Here is a 17,398-nt window from a genome sequence, read left to right on the forward strand (position 1 = left end):
CAGTGGATGCTCTGCAGTCATGGACACACTGTTGGGAGGATTTGGGGGAATGGAAACACCCCCCCCCCCCCCCCCGCAGTTAGGCACAACAGACATTCCTCGGAATATTTGTCCAGCTTCCTCGTTGTTATATTTAAAGGAAAGAGTGTTTTCATGAAATCTTCCTGTTTTCTGTTGTTGTTGTTATAATGCTGCAGCTTCCAAACCTCCAAAATTCCACTTTTAATCCTCATTTCTTCCTCCATCTCAGGACATTTCCCCTCCTTTATAGATTTTTTTCCCTTTCTGTGTGGTTGATTTCACTTTAAGGACCCCCGATGTGGGTAAAGTTGGATCCTCAGATGATCCATAGGTTAAAGGAGCCTCTCGCTGTCAGGTTAAACGTTCCGAGAATATTTGCATTTATTTCTAATATCGCTGTTTGAGTCTCACCCGCTCCAGAGGTGACGGCAGCGTCAGGGGATGGCAGTCACGTGACGTGACATCACCAGTCCTCCCACTCTTCCTCCTCCTCCTCCTCTCCACTCATCTCTGCCTCCCGGTGCCTCTCTGCCTTTCTTCCTCAGCATCCCCCGCCTTGATGGCGTGCGTCTCAGCCGCTCGGGCGTCCGGGGCCTAACGGACCACCCTCCCCCTGCCCGAGCTTTCCCCCCCCCCTCCCCCAGATCTGCTGCGTGATCCTCGGCTGCGCCAGTCTCCCCGCGTCCTCTACCGCTGTCGCCGCCACGACCCACCTCCCCGTGCGGGTGTCTGGGAGTCGGGCCCTCGGGGGGTGGCGGGAATCGGGAGCATGCTTCGCTGGGGAGCCGCGCAGAAATAGCTATGCCCTGCCCCGGCATCCTCTAACTGGCTGGATCTGTCCGTTCCCGTCCACCTGCACACCAGAGGACGACGTAGGATGAAAATCTGCAGCCATGATGCAAGGTAAACCATCCCCGCACGCACCCATGCTTCCACCCCTCCGTGTCCTCGTCCTGCCCTCTCGCGTCCCCCCCGGGGGGGTATTTAATCCAGTGACTCCTAATGCTGTCCGATGATGGGAACCTCTCCGGTAAACACGGTCGCCATTGCGGCCGTGACATTCGGAGTGTGTGACACACGCGTGTCAGGTGTCGAGGCGCGCCAGGAGAACCCGCGTGCACTGTCCGGCGGCTTCGCCTCATTTGTGGCCGTTTCTCTGCCCAGAACGAGCAGCCGGAGCCCCGCACGAACCGCGGCGGCGGAGCTGATTTACGCGGCCCCACGCTGGGCCTTTATGCCCTTTAAACGTGGCTAATGTGGGGTTATTATTAGCAGAAAGCCCGCAGTTCGCCTCCGACGAGCCTAGCAGCGTCCCCAGCTACACAGATGTCGCCCAGATGTTGCCCAGATGTAACCGCTGGAGTTAGCCTCGGCTCGCTAGGCTAGCAATTGTTAACTCAACTTTATGGTGTTAAATCTGTCATTAGTGCTGGAAAATCAATAAACAAGGGCATTTGCAGTAATTATTGATGACAAACACCATTTATTTGTGTATTTGGTTTTATTAGTCTGTTTTTATTATATTATTAGTTTATGCACATCTCGGAAAATGCATGTTTGCTAGCTAAATCCATTTTGTTGTTGATCAAACCTGTTGGCCTTGGATGATTGTGATAACTGCAAAAAGATCATCAGAGGTGTCTGACATCTGTCTTCCAAGGAGGCAGTCTATAATTTCCATCATTTTGGGATTTATTTTAGACATTTGTAACAATTCTATTCAACAAAATGCCCAGTCTGAACTCGAGGGCAGTTGGAACAAGCTTGCAGACGGATTCTACACGTGAAAAAGTTAGAATTAAAACGAACCACCACAACAGGAATATTATGAGCTGATCTCTCAGGAGCCGCCAAGTTGGTTAAATGGCTTAAAAACAACAATAAAATCTTTCGTTGTTTTCAAGATGAAAAGCTGCTCTTAACAGCAGAAAGGACTGTTTAGGTTTAAAATAAGATGTCTGACACCAAACTGTGTGTCCCCTCTTCCGCTACAGGACTGAAAAATCGAACGAGGAAAGTCCTGGGTTTACGAAAGAAGGACAAGGACGCCGACCCCGCGTGAGTGACTGTAACCTTAAAGGTGCTGACTCGGGGAAGTGACCCTCACCTGTTTTCATCCCACACAGGAGTTCACCTGCCAGAGAAGGAAGCGGGAGCGGGAAGAGAGGAAGCGTAAGTAAGCCGAACAGGAAGTGGGTGAGAGGAAACGCCGTAGCGCCGCGCCGCCACTTCCTTCCAAACCGTTAGCACATTTTATGGAACGCGGCGGTTTTAGCGTTGACGCGGACGTTGTTTTATTGTAGAAAAAGGCCAATGGGGCGCCGAACGGTTTCTATGGAGAGATCGACTGGGACAGATATGTGAGTGTGGACGACTTAGCTTTAGTCCTGGAGGCTGCTCGTCCAGACTGAGAGACATTTAACACCCCCCTCCCTCTTGCCAGGCTTCTCCGGACGTGGATGAAGAGGGCTTCAGCCTGCAGCCTGCGGACGAAGCCCATAATATCCTTTTCAGTTTTCGGGTGGAAAAAGTTCGGCGGCGAAGTCAAAGTGGACGACAGTGTCCTTGACGCGCGCCCACCAGCTTCCAGGGGGAAGGAGTTCTTCTCCTCCAGCGACTCCGAGGACGACGAGGACAGCAGGAAAAAGTTCAAAATCAGAATCAAGCCGCTGGTCTCGGACAGCGCCAAGTGCGTCCCCCCCTCCATGGACGAGCTGAAGGCCTCGGTGGGAGGCCTGGCGCTCTCGCCGTCCCTGGTGAGCGCCGCCCGTCAGTGTCCCCGCCGGCACCTTTGCACGTTTCTGTCTCACGTCTCCGTCTTCTCTTCTCTCCCCCACCTCCGCCCCGTCGCCCCGTAGAGGAGGAGTCCGGTAAGCCTCTCGATCGTCATGCCGCGGCGGCGGGAGAATGCTAACGGTTGTCGGGGGGCAGCGTCTCCTCCCCACTTCCTGTTGACATTTTTAGCGGCAGCTTTACTCGGACCCCTTTAGCAACGCGCTAACGCCAAACGGTGCAAACGTTTTGGACGGTGTCGCTACCGTCCCGTCTGGCGTGGCGTTGCTAAGGCTACGCGGTGCGAGTAAAGAGGTGTTTGCCTTCTTTAGTTGCCCGTTTGACTGATCTGTCACTCGCTCTCTGACCCAGGTCTGTTCTCTCTCCCTTTTTGCTGGTCTCAGAGACGCAGCCCGGTGAGTTTCCTCCAACACGCCCAGCAGGCCACGATTCCTCCCTCTGCTGCTTAACTTGTCTTTTAGGGTGGCAACACATTCTGATGCAGATAAATCTGGTGTTAAAGTGTGTGTGTGTGTGTGTGTGTGTGTGAGACTATTTCATTTCATGGTCCAGTGTCTAAGATTTGGGACGCTCGTAACCTCTTCCCGTCTGTTTTAAGAGACTCTGGTCTTCAGACAACGTTGATTTCTTTCCGGACGCATTGACAAGCATTTTTTCAAAGACATTTGTTGACGTATTTTGAAGTTAGGACTGGAATTTAAAAGCTTTTAAGTGATTTCATATAAGCAATCCCCAGAGCGTCGACGAAGCCTCGGCGTGTAGATAAATAAGATTTTAGTTGGAATTTCTGACAGTTACAAATCTTCAACACTGGACCTTTGAGAATCTTTAGTTCCTCTTCCTGGTTAATCATCTTAAAGTGACTTTTTTTTATTTGTCCTGCGTAATTTTCCCAACTCGACATCTGTGTCCTGGACGCATTTGGTTTGAATTCTATCTTCCAGGGGCAGATGAAAAGGAACCTTTCGTGTAAGTGTTTCACTTCCTGTCGTACTCAAACTCCTCTTAAGGGTCAGATCAAGAATCACAGGTGGTTTTCTTTTTTTCCTCGTAGGCGAGGAGATCGCTCGGCCCAGACGCTCCACCCCGACGGCGAGCCCTCTCCCTGACGCTCCGGGGTTTGTCGCCGCTCCGGATGTCAGCGCGGGGACGCGGCAGCAGGAACGGTTCAACCGGGAATCCCTGTTTCTCAGCGACGCGTCGCAGAACGTTCCCTCCTTCTTCCGCCTGCCGTCTGAGACCAGATACGCCAGATATGACGGTCCGTAGCCTTCAGACAGGACGCCTGGGGGGCGTGGCGCCGAGTGGGGCTGACAGATGTGACCTTTGTTGTTTCTCTGTCGATCGCAGTCGTTCGCACGGACGTTTGGGGAGATGCGAGGCTCCGCTCCGAGTCGCAGCTGAGCCGCAGTTTCCCGACAGGAGGTGAGCCGCCGCGCTTCAGCGTTGAGCTTCTGCTGTTTCAGTGTTTCAGCTGCGCTTGTCTCCGCCGTCCATGTTGCAGCTCCTCCTCCTCTTCCTCCCAAGAACATCCCGTCCAGGAGCCACTACAGCTACACCTCGGAATCTGCGGGTAAATCAGGCGCGCCCGTCCCGCGCTTCCGTCCCCTCGATGTCAGTTTGACGGTCGCTTTGTCGTTGCAGCTGATCTGCCCAACGGGAGGGCGGCTCGTAGCTCCGCCCCCATCTACCTGAACGTGCTGTCCCCCGCCTCGTACCGGGGCTCGCCTGCCCCTGACCTGGACGACGTGTTCGGCCCCATGGACAGCCCGCACACCAGAGAGGACACGGCCTCGCCCAGATGGGTTACTTTTGCGGAGGACAGGCCCCCACCACCAGACGAGCCTGCTCCTCCTCCTCCGCCAGACTCTCCTGCCCCAGACACGCCCTCCTCCACGCCCTCCTCCCCCTGCCTCTCGCCGGGGCCACCGCCCACTGAGCCGCCGCCCTCGCCTCCGTCGTTTTCTCCCAGCTCCCCCCCTTCTCCGTTCTCGCCTGCAGACTCGCCCACCCCCATCGTGCTCGAACACCCTCCTCCAGATGAACCGGCCCCCCCTCTGCCTCCTGACTTCTCCCCCTCCATCTCGCCCCCTCTGTGCCTCGAGGACGACACGATCGATGAGGAGGTGCTGCAGTTTGTCCAGTACTCTTCGTCCCCTGCTCCCGTCAGCCCCGTGCCCCCTCTGCCAGCAGAGCGGAGGTCTCCTCGGGTAGGAGTCACATCTCCCCTTGTTTTGGGTGGGAAGAGGACTCCGGAGGGGACGTTTCTCCGAGACGATATCCCCGACTTTGTGGGATCGCCTAGAGAGCTGACGCCAAGCTTCAGAGGAACGCCGCCTCCTCTTCCTCCAACCACCTACAGATCCATCATGTCTTCACCGGGCCCCCCCTCTGGCAGTAGTGAGTAATTAAATATTTATGCAGCCTTTCCTTATTGCCAACAAAATGTTGCAACCTAAAATTATTTATTTCAGATATTTGTGGAAAAATTACTATGGATATATACTGACATCTAGTGGCAAAAGTGCGTACTACCGTTTCCCCCCTGAAAACAGTTCTAACCAGAACCGTGTTGGCCTTTACTGCAGACCCCTCATCTCCAGCCCGGGCTACCACACCTCAGTCTCGGGGCAGTCCCGTCCCTCCACCTCCTCCCCCTCGGCCATCCTCTAGACCAAAACTGCCTCCCGGGAAACCCCTCACAGATCTGGTAAAAATGCTTATTATCAGGTTTAGAATGCTGACTGTCATCCTCTATCATCATTCTCAATGTTGTAGTTTTTATAACTGTAATTAGAACGGGCGTTGTGTTGTCTGGGTTCCAGTCCCGCTCCTTCAGTCCCCCGATTTCGGGCAGCCCTCCACCTTTTGCCCCTCTGGCTCGGGCAGAGAGCACTTCGTCCATCTCCTCCATCACCATACAGAGTGCAGCGTCCACTCCGACCTTAGGAAAGGACCTCCACACATCCACAACAGGTAATCGACCCGCGGCTCCTCATGTTTTTCTTCTTCATCCTCATGTCTTACTGTGTCTGTCACTCATCTTCGTGTCCTTCACGGTTCTCTTCTGCACATCGTGTGTCTGCACATTTAGAGGCGTCGCAGCCTCTCGTGTGGTTTGACCATGGCAGGTTTTATTTAGCTTTTGAAGGTGAGTTGACCACTTGTTCCACTAGTATTTGGACCCAATGTCCTTCTGTCGAACGCTCCCCTGTCCCCTGTGCAGAATTCATAGCTGAAGATTAGGATACAGAGGACGAGAACAGTTGTGGATTGTGTTTAATGTTTGTCCCTCTCCAGCAGGATGCTCCAGAGGACCCAGTCCCATCACCATGGGACCCCAGGACACTTTGCCAGTGGCAGCTGCTTTCACCGAAACCATCAATGCCTATTTCAAAGGCGCAGATCCCAGCAAGTAAGCTTACATTTCCTTGTTCAATGAAGCTTAACAACCACAATATTCCTGCTCTTGTGTGACTTTTCTTTGCTTTCTGTCCCTCCTGGTGTCCCAGGTGTGTTGTGAAAATCACGGGAGAGATGGTGTTGTCCTTCCCAGCAGGGATAACCAGACATTTTTCCAGCCACCCGACTCAACCCGTCCTCGCGTTTAGCATCAGCAACTACAGCCGACTCGAGCAGGTCCTCCCCAACCCACAGCTGCTGTGCTGGTGAGCGCACTTCCAGCATGTCCAGGCTTGGACCTTTGCGTGCACCTTTGTCAATCTGTGTTGATATTACCGATTGAATATTCCCAGTGAACCCACGACGGAGAGCTTGGACACCAAGGAATTCTGGGTGAACATGCCGAACCTGATGAGCCATTTGAAAAAGGTTGCCGAGCAGAAGCCGCAGGCGACGTACTACAACGTGGACATGATCAAATACCAGGTCTGGAAGATCAGATCCCTCTTCCTCTTGTGTTGACGCTGCCTCTCACCGGCGTCTCCTTCCATACGTGTCAGGTGTCGGCGGCGGGCATTCAGTCCACGCCTTTGAACCTGGCGGTGAGCTGGCGAGGCGACGCTGCCAGCACGGATCTTCGAGTAGATTACAAATACAACACCGAGGCCATGGCAGCTCCCGTTCCACTACATGACATCCTCTTCCTGGTTCCTATCGATGGAGGCGAAGCCAAAGTCCAGGCCATGGTCCCGCCCGCCACCTGGTAAGAGCCGTGGCGCCGATATTGAAACCCGGGTGTGCACGAATTCTCTAACGCAGAATTACGCCTGTCAAAGGAACCCAGAGCAGCAGACGATACAGTGGAGGATCTCCAGCCTCTCTCATAGGTCTGAAAACGGAGGTGAGGCTCCTTCTGGTGTTTTATTGAGTCTGATAATCCAACGCAGACACACTCACCTGCGTCCGTGTCCCACAGGAGTCGGCGCCCTTCTGGGCCGGTTCCAGATGACAGAAGGTCCCTGCAGACCGTCGCAGCTCTCGGTTCAGTTCACAAGCGAGGGCAGCACGCTTTCGGGCTGCGACATCCAGCTGGTCGGGACCGGCTATCGGTTATCGCTGATCAAGAAGAGATTCGCCGCAGGTCAGTCTGAGCCTCAGTGTCTGCGTCCACGTCCGCCAGCGTTCGCGCGCTCTCACCGTTCGCTTTGGCTTCGCAGGGAAATATCTGGCGGACAATTAGCAAAGCCGGCCGGGATCGGGACGAAAAGACCCGCTGGCTTCTTACGACTGTGAAGATGGCGGATCCACGTGGCGTTCAGCATCGCGTTCAGCAGGTCGGCTGCTGGCGAGTTTATGCAAGTAAATAAAAATCATTAGTTTTGTGCACTCGGAACATTTATGGTCTTAAAATATAAGCGAACCCAGATGCTTTGTTCCTGTAAACAAAAATACGGATTCATACGGTGATCCAGCCTTACTTATTTATTTAAGTTTGATGTAAATGCACTGTAAAAGAGGATGTGAATAGATGAAATAATATTTAAAACAAGGTGGACAAGAGCGGTGCGTACAAAAGTGTGTGTTGTTTCTCTGCTATTCCATAGGGTATCTGATTTACACTGCCACCTTAAATATGATTTATTTCATTTTACCGTCGCTAGAGACGTCGTGCGTCCTGTTTAGGCAGCATTTGAAATGTGACACCTCCTTCTGTCAGCCTCGCGTCTTTAAATTGGATCAGCTCGCAGCTGAAAACGCCCCACGGGGCTGGTTTTGCATCATCAGGTTAAATCAATGGGGTTGCGTTTGCCTCGTCCTAGAGCTGATGATAAGCAGAACAGCGACGGCGCGTGTTTTTAAAAAAGGGGGAAAACTCAACGGTGACCGCGTTTCTGTCACGTTTCTGATGCGTGACCGACGGGAGCTGCTTCCTCCTCCGGTTATGTGGAATTTTAATGAAAATATGTGGGAAAGGACCTTAAGAGGAAGCCAGGGGTGAGTGCCATATGATGGACAGCAGGAAACGGAGCCGAAAAGGGTCCTGGGATGGAGAGAGTTGCCTTTAATGCTGCTTTGAACAAATCCCTTCCGAGGAAAGAAATCCCGGCGTCCTGTTTCATTTCCTCCCTTTTCCACCTCCTCCAATAGATGTTTTATCATTTTTAAAGCAATATTTAAAAATGTGAGTGTAAAAAGTGTACATAAAAGCCCCGTTTCAGACATTTCTCTGGATGTGTACTTAGGCGTCTGTTGTTTTTATCGGTGTCAGCACCCAAAACTAAGTTGTTGATAAGGTCACCAAACGCACCTCAGCTGTTACTTTTCACGTGGGTTTCTTGTGCAAAAAAAAAAAGTTACTGTGATGAATAGTTCCAAATGGTGCTGCGTGACATCTGCATTTATCCATCACCATGTTTTGCCAGTGCAGTACCGGTTTATCCATTTCAGTAAGGTCATGTGTTCCTGTATAACTGTAGTATGAGCGGAGGATTTTGCCTTCACCTGAACCTTCACTCTGTTTTGCTGTTGTTGCACCTCCAGAAACCTGTTGACAATAAATTCCACCTGCGTGATTCATGCATTCAATATTTGACATTCTCCAGTGTTTGACTTGCACTCAAACCACACGCTGCGTTTAACTGATAGGACAGCTCGTTGCTTCACGCCAACCCATATTTGAACTGGTGTTGATCAAATTATAGGATGTTTTTTAGTTGACTCGCTGTTTTGAGCTTGTGTGTAATTTTTCCATTTGGTTTTTAAATAACAGGGAAAAATAAATTAGCAAAAATCAAATGTAATATTTTCTTTTGCCTTATGTTGAGTTTAAAATAAATCCTCTGTAGATTTGTTTTCTTCTGAACCGTTTTGCTGTTATTTAAACTCCACTACACACGATATATGCAAACATCTCATGCAACTTTCCCATCCAAAGATTTCCAAAGTAAATATATGAACAGACGAATATAATGTAATACCTGTTTTATTTGGTAATAAAGGAGAAAATCAAGACTTCCCTCTCGTTTTATTTATTTAAAGATCCCAAATAAACCAAAGAAATAGCAGCAGAAGCCCTTGCGCGCGGGGAGCCACGCCCACCGGGTGCTGCGGTCGATCGTTGCCATGACAACAGCAAACCGGAAGTTTACTCATTTCTCTGCAGTCCAAGAAGTCCTGAGATCGGTAATAAATGTGCTGATTTAGTCATGTATTATTGCAGTTTGATTGGCTTTGCCGTTTAAATAAAAGTAACAAATTAAAGTTATAAATATATTTAACTGTTCCAGTTAGCGTACCTCTGTTAGCATTGCAATAAACCGAAACAATGGCAGTAACGTGATTGGTATGTGTGTACACATTACCGCTGTCAAAGGGTTAAAATCTTTTATCAGATTAATCACGCTAACGCGTTAATTTCGACAATTTTAACATTGGTACACCTCAAGTCCTTATATCCAGTGTGTAATTCTTTGAAATAAGGCAAGAGCAGGAGGCCATGTCAGACCCACAGAAAGAGAAGGTCCATGGACGGGAGAAAAAGACAGGCAAGGCGCCTTCAGAGGCGAGTCACAGTCTCCGAGGCAAAGAAACAGCTGGAAGGACCAAGGAGTGAGTAGATACAACCTGCAAAAACTGTGTTTTCTGTGTGTGAAGGGGAGTTTTGCATGTTTTGCTCTGCCTTTCAGCTCCATCAGTACCGTCTCGTACTTAGATGAAATGGGGCATCATGACGAGCACCCTCGCCTGGCTGTAACCATGGAGAACACCTACCAGTTGGGTGAGACAGAATTACAAGTATTTGCACACACACCACTTAGTGCTAGTGAATTTGACCTCTATATAACCCATCCTTTACACACCAGTAGTGAACACACACACACCAGGTGCAGGAGCAGTGGGTGGCCCAGCGAAGGCTTTTGGGATTGGGTGCCTTGCTCTGGGGCACTCCAGCCCATTTGAACCAGTCCTTTTCCTCTGAGCCATGACCTGCCATGAGATGACCTTCACCTTTGGTCACTACATCAACATCTACGGTTTAAGCGGCACACATTTGATACCAGCGTCTCTTTCCGCTGGTTTTCTCTGTGTTTTGCGACGCAGGACCGCACAAGCGTTTCCCTGTTGCCGCTGCCACGGACATACTGAAGGACGTCCTCACCAGTTACCTCCAGGAGGAGAAGTATGAAGTAGAGTGGTCACAAAAAATGACAAAAACGCTGTGCGAGGTAAGCGAGTCTCACAAACGTTACGGGGCAGCAGCGTTTGAACCCCATGGAAGCTGACCGTCCCCCCGACAGGTGATCAGAGCCGGCATAAAGGACCTGCTGATTCCCAGATACAAGATTGTTGTCCTGGTGCACATCGGCCAGCTGAGTGGACAGAGCATGCAGGTCAGCAGCCGCTGTCTGTGGGACGCCTCCAGTGACACTTCTGCTTCTTACGTCATCAAGAACAGCTCCCTGTTTGGGGTGGCCAATGTTTACGCTGTTTATTATGAGTGAACCCACCAGGTGCCCTCGATTTCCACACTGTATTTTAGCTACATACATTCAGTTGGAAAGAAAAAAAAGGTTTGCAAGTTTGCAGTATTTTTTTATTTATTTTTTTCCTCATAATCAATGAATCACACTAACTCCACAATTGTTCCGAATGAACAAATTTGAAGTTCTAGCAGAGCATGAAGAGGTCGCTCATTTGACAGCCTAGATCGCAGCACACCGACATCAGCGCCTGTCTTTGGTCTCGCCATCGGCGGTCCATTGCTGGCACAGCTGTTGTCCTCAGCCTTGGATGTCTGTTACCTGCCAGGAGGTTTTAATCTACGTTAGCACGAGTGCAGAGACCTTTAGGCCCCATAATGCTGCATCTGGAAGGAACCTCTGTACTCACTGCTTTGCAAAGTCTCCTCGTCCGCTGTCACTCTCTTCCACCGGGAGCCTCCGCAGGCATACACCACCGCCCGCAGAAACGAGCGGCCGCACAGCTTCACCATGTCTGCGTTGTGCTGAGCCTCAGCCAGAGCCGCACACAACACACACAGCAGCGTAGTGAGCAGTAGAAGGGGTCTCATGTTGTTCATTTCTACACAACACGTGCCCCAGCCAACCCTTTTATTTAGCTCCTACGGTGATGTCACACACCTACGCCCCCGAAAGGTGATTCCTCTGGAAATGGTGTGCATGATCATTGGTAATCACCGTGGGCTTTTAATGGCGGATGTCGCTCCGGCCATTTGGCCCATGTGTGTGGGAATCTAGGCCAATATTATGTCACGTTTAACCACATTTTCATAAACATTAAAGGGTAAAGGATGGCTCTTTTGTGTGCAACCTGCAAGGGTTTTATGACTGTGTTTTTAACAAAGTGTTGCTTAATGGGTTTCCCAGGATAGCTGTCCTGCATCAGCCTGTGGTGATGGCTCTCTACATAGCAACATAGTAGAGCGTGGGCCTGCTATCATCAACATAAATCTGTTATTCCCAGAAGAGATGATGTCAAAAGGTAGACATACACAAATTAAAGTGGGTATAGAGCAGCCAAATAAAGGCATTACTCGCCGTGCATTCTATGTTGTCCCATGTTTTCTGAACACATTTCATTAAGTTATCACATTTTGAAAAACATTTATATGATTTTGATTCTTGGTTCTCAGAATTGCTGTTTTGACACTCGCTGTTTTAATATAAGTACTATTTAAAAAAAAAAAAAAAGTATTTAGGAAATGTAGGTAGCATAGCGGATATTAATTTTATTTTGTACTTATTTTTTCCCTTAACAATTTGTTTCAGAAATCCCTTAACTTCCCGTCAGTTTTTATCAATAATATTTGTATTCGATCGAATAAATCGGGAATAAATTGACTTTATTAATTAGCGTTAACAAGCTGTCCTCATGCTAATAGTTCTTAGTGGGCGGGGCTCTATATCCGGGAACTACGGCTGACCCATGACGTCACCCCCGCAGGATCGCAAACATGGCGGAGGTAAGAAAGTGAAATAAATACTGTATTTGGGAAAAACATTTTACACCGCAAGATAATAAGTTTAGTCGAACACCCGCGACGTTTATTTGCTGTAGGTTTAACGCGCAGAACTAACCGCACAGGTTTAATACAAACAAGCCAGTTCTTGGCGCAAACATGAATTATAAACTTCTGATTTAGCTAACATTAGCCGCCTAGCCTGACGGAGGCTAGCTGTAGCATTATCGTTATACTTGGCGGTTCCGTTTAAGAGGACTTCACTTTCCAAGTTTACGTCTTTACTCAGTCATTGTAGTAGATTTACCTTCGGGATATTTGGGCCGTTGTTGAAACGCCAATTACCAGCGATTGCCGCGAAGCCTAAATTTGAGCGCATTAGCTATAAATAAAAACAATTAGCTTTGTAATCTAACGTAAATTAGCCGACTGGGGGGAATAAACGCCCGGTTGATGGCGTGTTTAACCGTCTAACACCTCCACACCTGCTGTTCGGGACATATAGCTGCGATTTCCAACGGAAGTCTTTGTTTCTGTTGGATGTTCCAGCCAGATCCAGGATCGGGCGCGCTTTTTCTTTACTCTTTTCCAGTCTCTTCCCTGCAAGATCCAAAGTTCTCTTGACTGTGATTCATTAAAAATATATTCTTTGCAGCCTCTGGTTAACGTCATTCTGTCCCTGTTTTCCCTTTTGCAGCCCTCCCTCGAGAATGCGAGCCCAGGTACACCAACTTTTCAGCTTTTTAAGTTGATGATTGCGACTGAATTGGAATGCTACAGTTCACACATTAATGCTTAGTTATTAAATTCTCTTTTTTTTGGTAGATTTTAACACTTTCAATTTTGGCAGAGCAATGTATATTTGCGATGACTGCATAATAGTATGATTGCTTTAACATAAAAATGTTGAAGGGCCCTCAAATCTCATGGGTCAAACTAAAACAGAGTCTCTCTGCCTTCACAAACACAATTTCCAAGAGCAAGAAGCTGCACAATCCAGCAACATTCCTTAAGGCCAGTGGGTCTGATATTTTGTAGGAGGTTCAGCAGGTTCCGATGACCATGACTTTGAGCCATCTGCAGACATGCTTGTGCACGACTTCGATGACGAACGCACCCTGGAGGAAGAGGAATTGTTGGAAACGGCAGACGAGACCAACGCCAATGAGATTGAGGACCTTGAAAGAGTGAGTTTCGGGCTCCTGAACTGAGGCTCTTCACCATTAATTACAGGTCGCTTGTTGGGTCTGAGCTCTTTTATCCAAACAGGAAGGAGAGATGCCCATTCTTGAACTACTGAATATGTACGGTTATGGTAGTGCTTCACCTCCTGATGAGGATGAAGAGGAGGAAGAGGAAGAACCGGAGGAAGAAGAGGACGAGGATGAAGACGAGGATGAGGAAGAGGACCTCGACAATGACGAAAGCAGCAGAAGTACTGGCGAACTGAAGAGAAGTGAAGTATGTTGACGTTTTAAAGACTAGCTCACTGCCCCCACAGCGATATTGACCTCTTCCCTGTTTTGTGTGTGTTTCCAGGGAGAAAGTGTAAAGAACTCATCGGGAACAGATGAAGTCCAGGCCGCCGCTGGGGGTCGCACACGCTCGGTCCGATCTTTGGGCACAGCGGAGCTCATTCGTCCTCAGAGGCTCAAGTACTTTGAGAGTATGTTGCCATCTCATCGTATTTACTTTCTTTGGACATTGTTGTTTAATCATGTCGTTTTTATTTATTAGAAAACATTAAATTTATAAGTTCTTCTCTCAGGTAACGATGCAGAGGAGGAATCGGACGAAGACGAGGACTATGTTCCCTCAGAAGACTGGAAAAAGGTCAGCGCAGTCACCGTTTATCTGAATGTCACCAGAATCTTTGATTAAGAGTTGATTATGGCCCAGTCGTGTATTGATCAGCTGATCTGTATTGATTCCCCAACAGGAGATCATGGTGGGTTCCATGTATCAGGCAGAAACTCCTGTCGGCCTGTGTAAATATAAAGACAATGAAAAAGGTAACCAAGCAACCAGGAGTCGTCTGAGTTCCCAGACAGATTCTTGATCAACTTCATGATAACTATTGGTTCTTGTGTTCATAATTGGTCCATAATTATTACCTGTGCTTTTTTGATTGGCTGGTTGATGTATAAATTCTTCCCGTAGTTTATGAAAACGACGACCAGTTGCTGTGGAATCCCGAGTGTCTCCCTGAAGGGAAGGTGGTGGAGTTTTTAACGGAGGCGTCCAAGCGGACAGGCGAGGAGAGAGGAGTGGATGCCATCCCAGAGGGATCACATATCAAAGACAACGAACAGGTAATTGGGAATACATCAGTGGTGGGTGATTGATTGGCAGGTTTACTAATCATCAAATAAAACTGAAAGTATTGGGAGATCTTCCTACAGGATGAATGTCAGATGATGTGGAGGATAACTAAATTTGGCTCTTTGTCCCTGTAGGCCTTGTATGAACTGGTGAAATGTGACTTCAACACAGAGGAAGCTTTGAGGAGACTAAGATTTAATGTTAAAGCAGCCAGAGGTGAGGCGCATGTTTGTCCTGTTGGCATGTAAAGGCCTCAGCGTGGCTGAGTTACTGAACCACAAACCCTGGTTCTCCCTGACAGAGGAGCTGTCGGTCTGGACTGAGGAGGAGTGTAGAAACTTTGAACAAGGACTGAAAGCTTATGGGAAAGACTTTCACTTAATACAGGCCAACAAGGTAAGATTTCTCTGTTGTGTTGTCATAAATCTCCCCACATGATGGTAATAATGCTTATTTCATGTCTGCTGAATTAAATCTTTCAGGTGAGAACTAGATCTGTAGGAGAATGTGTGGCCTTTTATTACATGTGGAAGAAGTCTGAGCGTTATGATTTCTTTGCACAGCAAACCAGACTTGGGAAAAGGAAATACAACCTCCACCCCGGCGTCACGTAAGTCTTTTAAAAGGTAGAAATCCACGCGCAGAGGCGGGTTTGTGCGTGACGGTTTGTGCGCCGCTGTGTTTCCTCAGAGACTACATGGACAGATTACTGGACGAGACGGAGAGCGCGGCGTCCAGCAGGGCGGCGTCGCCTCCACCCACCACCTCCAGCAGCAGCGCCAGCCACTCAGAGAGGGAAGACGGCAGCAGTCAGAACGGTGAGAACCTTTGATCAGCTCCATGGAGACGCTTTCAGGGTTCTCCGGTGTGGACCTGCGCCCTCATCGGCTTCTCCTTTTCCAGGTGTTGTTAGCCACCCTGCTGACAGCGCTCCAGTGAAACCAACCAATCCGGCGAAACCCGACTTGGTTCAGTCCAACGGCCCCTCTCATGCAGCAGAGGAGGCTCCTCCCACTCCAGTTGAGGACAAGAACTCCAATGGATGCAGCCAGACGGGTGCACCCAGCCACGACCAGAACGGTTCTATAGAGCCCAGCACAGACACAAAGGAAACAGAACCGGCGCAGGAGAGGCCGGCCAAAAAATGCAGGCTGGACGCGGAACCGTTGGGCCAAAGCGAGGCGGAACCCTCCAGAAAGCAGGACAATTGACAGACTCCGCCCTCCCCCATGTGGACTGGTGGAACTCTTCCTGACACGCTCTGGTGGGCGAGGTCGGGGGGTGACGAGCACGAGTAGAGACTCGCTCCCGAATAAGCTCAAAGGTCACTGGAACCCGCCGCCGCTCCTCGAGGAGGCGCCGCTTTGCCTCCCAGCTCCATCCATCTGCCTGCAGAGCTCATCCCAAAGCACCCCCCCCCCCCCCCCCCCATTCTTCCCCGGACAACCCATCGGCGACGTCTCGCCTTTCAGCGTTTCCTTTTACTGTTTGTAACAAATCACCAGTGATATTTTTTTACGCAGATATTTATATTTTTAAACAAAATTAGAACTAATATGTAATGGCTGAAATCTATCGGATCGGTTGGACAAAACCGGGCACCTTTGAAATTTCGGGCATCAAAAATGCGACAAGATTAGGACACGTGAGGCCGCCGGCTGCTTTTAGATGATGGAGACTCTATCTTCTAGCTACACTTTGTATATTTCTCATCTTTCTGGCGGGAGGAGCGGTTTAGAACCAGAACCGCTGGCTCCTGGCGCCGCTCCAGCCTCTGATTGGTAAATAAACCGAAGGGTTAGCGCACTCGTAGGTTTGTTTGTGCGTAGCAGCTGACATCAGTGATGTCCTTTACTCTACAAGACGGCTGTATTTTTGGATTCCACCGTCAGTGCTTTGCTCCACTTCCTTTACGACAGGACGTTTTTGGGCTTTTTTTTTTTAAATGTAAAGTTTGTATAGGTTTCTTACTTTGAGCAGGTGGTACGTTCGGGTCTTCCTGCTCAGCTGTGCTTTATGTTGCTACGATGTGACCAGCGTCCGTCTCTCTCCGGCGTTCCCGTTTTCCGACTCCATTCTTATTTTGCTTTCCAAACCGCTCTGATTAAACATTTGACGTTGTTTTTCCAGATCAGGCTGAACTCTGTTTTATTTGTACCCGAGCTCTGAATTCACAGTCGTTTGTGTCTTAATATTGATTTATTTACCTCCATTGACTGTTTTTTACCCTCTTCCCCTCTGTAAATGATCACATGAATAAAAATGGAGTGCATTCCAAGCCTGGCTATGAATGGAATAATATTAGCTCTATTTAATAAATATATTGATGAGTCTGCTTTGGTGTGAGTTCTGGTTGAGATTCAAACCACGTCTACGTTCTCCAGTCGAGAGGTGCACATGTAACTGATGGATGATTGTCAAGAATTAAGTTACAGGGTGGTGGCTCAGTCTGTAGAGAACCAGGCCTCAAAGCAGAGAGTTGCTGGTTCAAGCCCCAACACAGACAAGACCTGAGAGGTGCCCTGGTAGTAGGGCAGGGAACACCTTTGTCCACCCTGGGTCACTATAGAAGCATGGTGGAGCAACATCAGTGACCTGGACCTCCTGTCACAACACATCACCCAGATGACAAAAAAGGATCCCAGTGGGGGGAGCCAAGGTGGAAGCCACTGGGCACCACCACCAAGGATACCCAGCAAGCATGAGGCACCCTCAGACCAAGAATCCAGAGAACACCCCACCAGTGGTCATCACCACCCAATCAGCTTGTGTCTCCCATGCAAATCTGTATCAGACCCAGTGCAACAGGTCCCTGGACCTGGCAGCCAACCCTCCCAATTCAGGTTGAACCTGACCCCCTCCTGCTCCATCCTTGTCAGA

At 49.3% G+C, this 17,398-nt stretch overlaps 3 protein-coding genes across 9 annotated transcripts; all 3 read left to right on the plus strand.

Annotated features, from left to right (window-relative positions):
* Positions 1 to 620: 620 nt before the first annotated feature.
* Positions 621 to 9,228, plus strand: LOC130538566 (SH3-containing GRB2-like protein 3-interacting protein 1). Of its 6 annotated transcripts, XM_057056293.1 has the most exons (22): positions 621 to 924; positions 2,016 to 2,079; positions 2,148 to 2,193; positions 2,325 to 2,381; positions 2,465 to 2,522; positions 2,602 to 2,777; positions 2,880 to 2,891; positions 3,198 to 3,209; positions 3,759 to 3,783; positions 3,869 to 4,075; positions 4,165 to 4,239; positions 4,319 to 4,387; positions 4,459 to 5,214; positions 5,403 to 5,524; positions 5,640 to 5,790; positions 6,118 to 6,229; positions 6,327 to 6,482; positions 6,570 to 6,702; positions 6,777 to 6,979; positions 7,053 to 7,117; positions 7,193 to 7,357; positions 7,434 to 9,228. In XM_057056293.1, exons 1-22 carry the CDS (start codon positions 915 to 917, stop codon positions 7,454 to 7,456), a joined length of 2,697 nt encoding a protein of 898 aa, XP_056912273.1. In that variant the 5' UTR covers positions 621 to 914; the 3' UTR covers positions 7,457 to 9,228. The 6 variants fall into 6 exon arrangements, with proteins under 6 accessions (XP_056912273.1, XP_056912272.1, XP_056912267.1 ...); XM_057056292.1 differs by lacking the exons at positions 621 to 924; positions 2,016 to 2,079; positions 2,148 to 2,193; positions 2,325 to 2,381; positions 2,465 to 2,522 and adding an exon at positions 5,909 to 5,965 and having other exon boundaries at positions 2,603 to 2,777; positions 3,166 to 3,209; positions 6,115 to 6,229; positions 6,318 to 6,482; XM_057056287.1 differs by lacking the exons at positions 621 to 924; positions 2,016 to 2,079; positions 2,148 to 2,193; ... (2 more) ...; positions 2,602 to 2,777; positions 2,880 to 2,891 and adding an exon at positions 5,909 to 5,965 and having other exon boundaries at positions 3,010 to 3,783; positions 6,115 to 6,229.
* A 33-nt stretch (positions 9,229 to 9,261) lies between these two features.
* On the plus strand, positions 9,262 to 10,802 carry dynlt5 (dynein light chain Tctex-type family member 5). The gene is made up of 5 exons (XM_057056780.1): positions 9,262 to 9,399; positions 9,697 to 9,825; positions 9,903 to 9,994; positions 10,318 to 10,442; positions 10,515 to 10,802. The coding sequence occupies exons 2-5, from the start codon at positions 9,713 to 9,715 to the stop codon at positions 10,716 to 10,718; spliced, it is 534 nt and encodes a 177-aa protein (XP_056912760.1). The 5' UTR covers positions 9,262 to 9,399; positions 9,697 to 9,712; the 3' UTR covers positions 10,719 to 10,802.
* A 1,316-nt stretch (positions 10,803 to 12,118) lies between these two features.
* On the plus strand, positions 12,119 to 16,853 carry mier1b (mesoderm induction early response 1b, transcriptional regulator). Of its 2 annotated transcripts, none has more exons than XM_057056778.1 (13): positions 12,119 to 12,199; positions 12,894 to 12,918; positions 13,235 to 13,383; positions 13,466 to 13,657; positions 13,736 to 13,862; positions 13,965 to 14,029; positions 14,136 to 14,208; positions 14,357 to 14,508; positions 14,653 to 14,734; positions 14,820 to 14,914; positions 15,001 to 15,128; positions 15,209 to 15,336; positions 15,422 to 16,853. In XM_057056778.1, exons 1-13 carry the CDS (start codon positions 12,191 to 12,193, stop codon positions 15,727 to 15,729), a joined length of 1,533 nt encoding a protein of 510 aa, XP_056912758.1. In that variant the 5' UTR covers positions 12,119 to 12,190; the 3' UTR covers positions 15,730 to 16,853. The 2 variants fall into 2 exon arrangements, with proteins under 2 accessions (XP_056912758.1, XP_056912759.1); XM_057056779.1 differs by having other exon boundaries at positions 15,082 to 15,128.
* The last annotated feature ends 545 nt before the right edge of the window (positions 16,854 to 17,398 follow it).

Source organism: Takifugu flavidus, chromosome 15 (genome assembly GCF_003711565.1).
Source record: "Takifugu flavidus isolate HTHZ2018 chromosome 15, ASM371156v2, whole genome shotgun sequence".
In the NCBI taxonomy this organism is placed as follows: domain Eukaryota; kingdom Metazoa; phylum Chordata; class Actinopteri; order Tetraodontiformes; family Tetraodontidae; genus Takifugu; species Takifugu flavidus.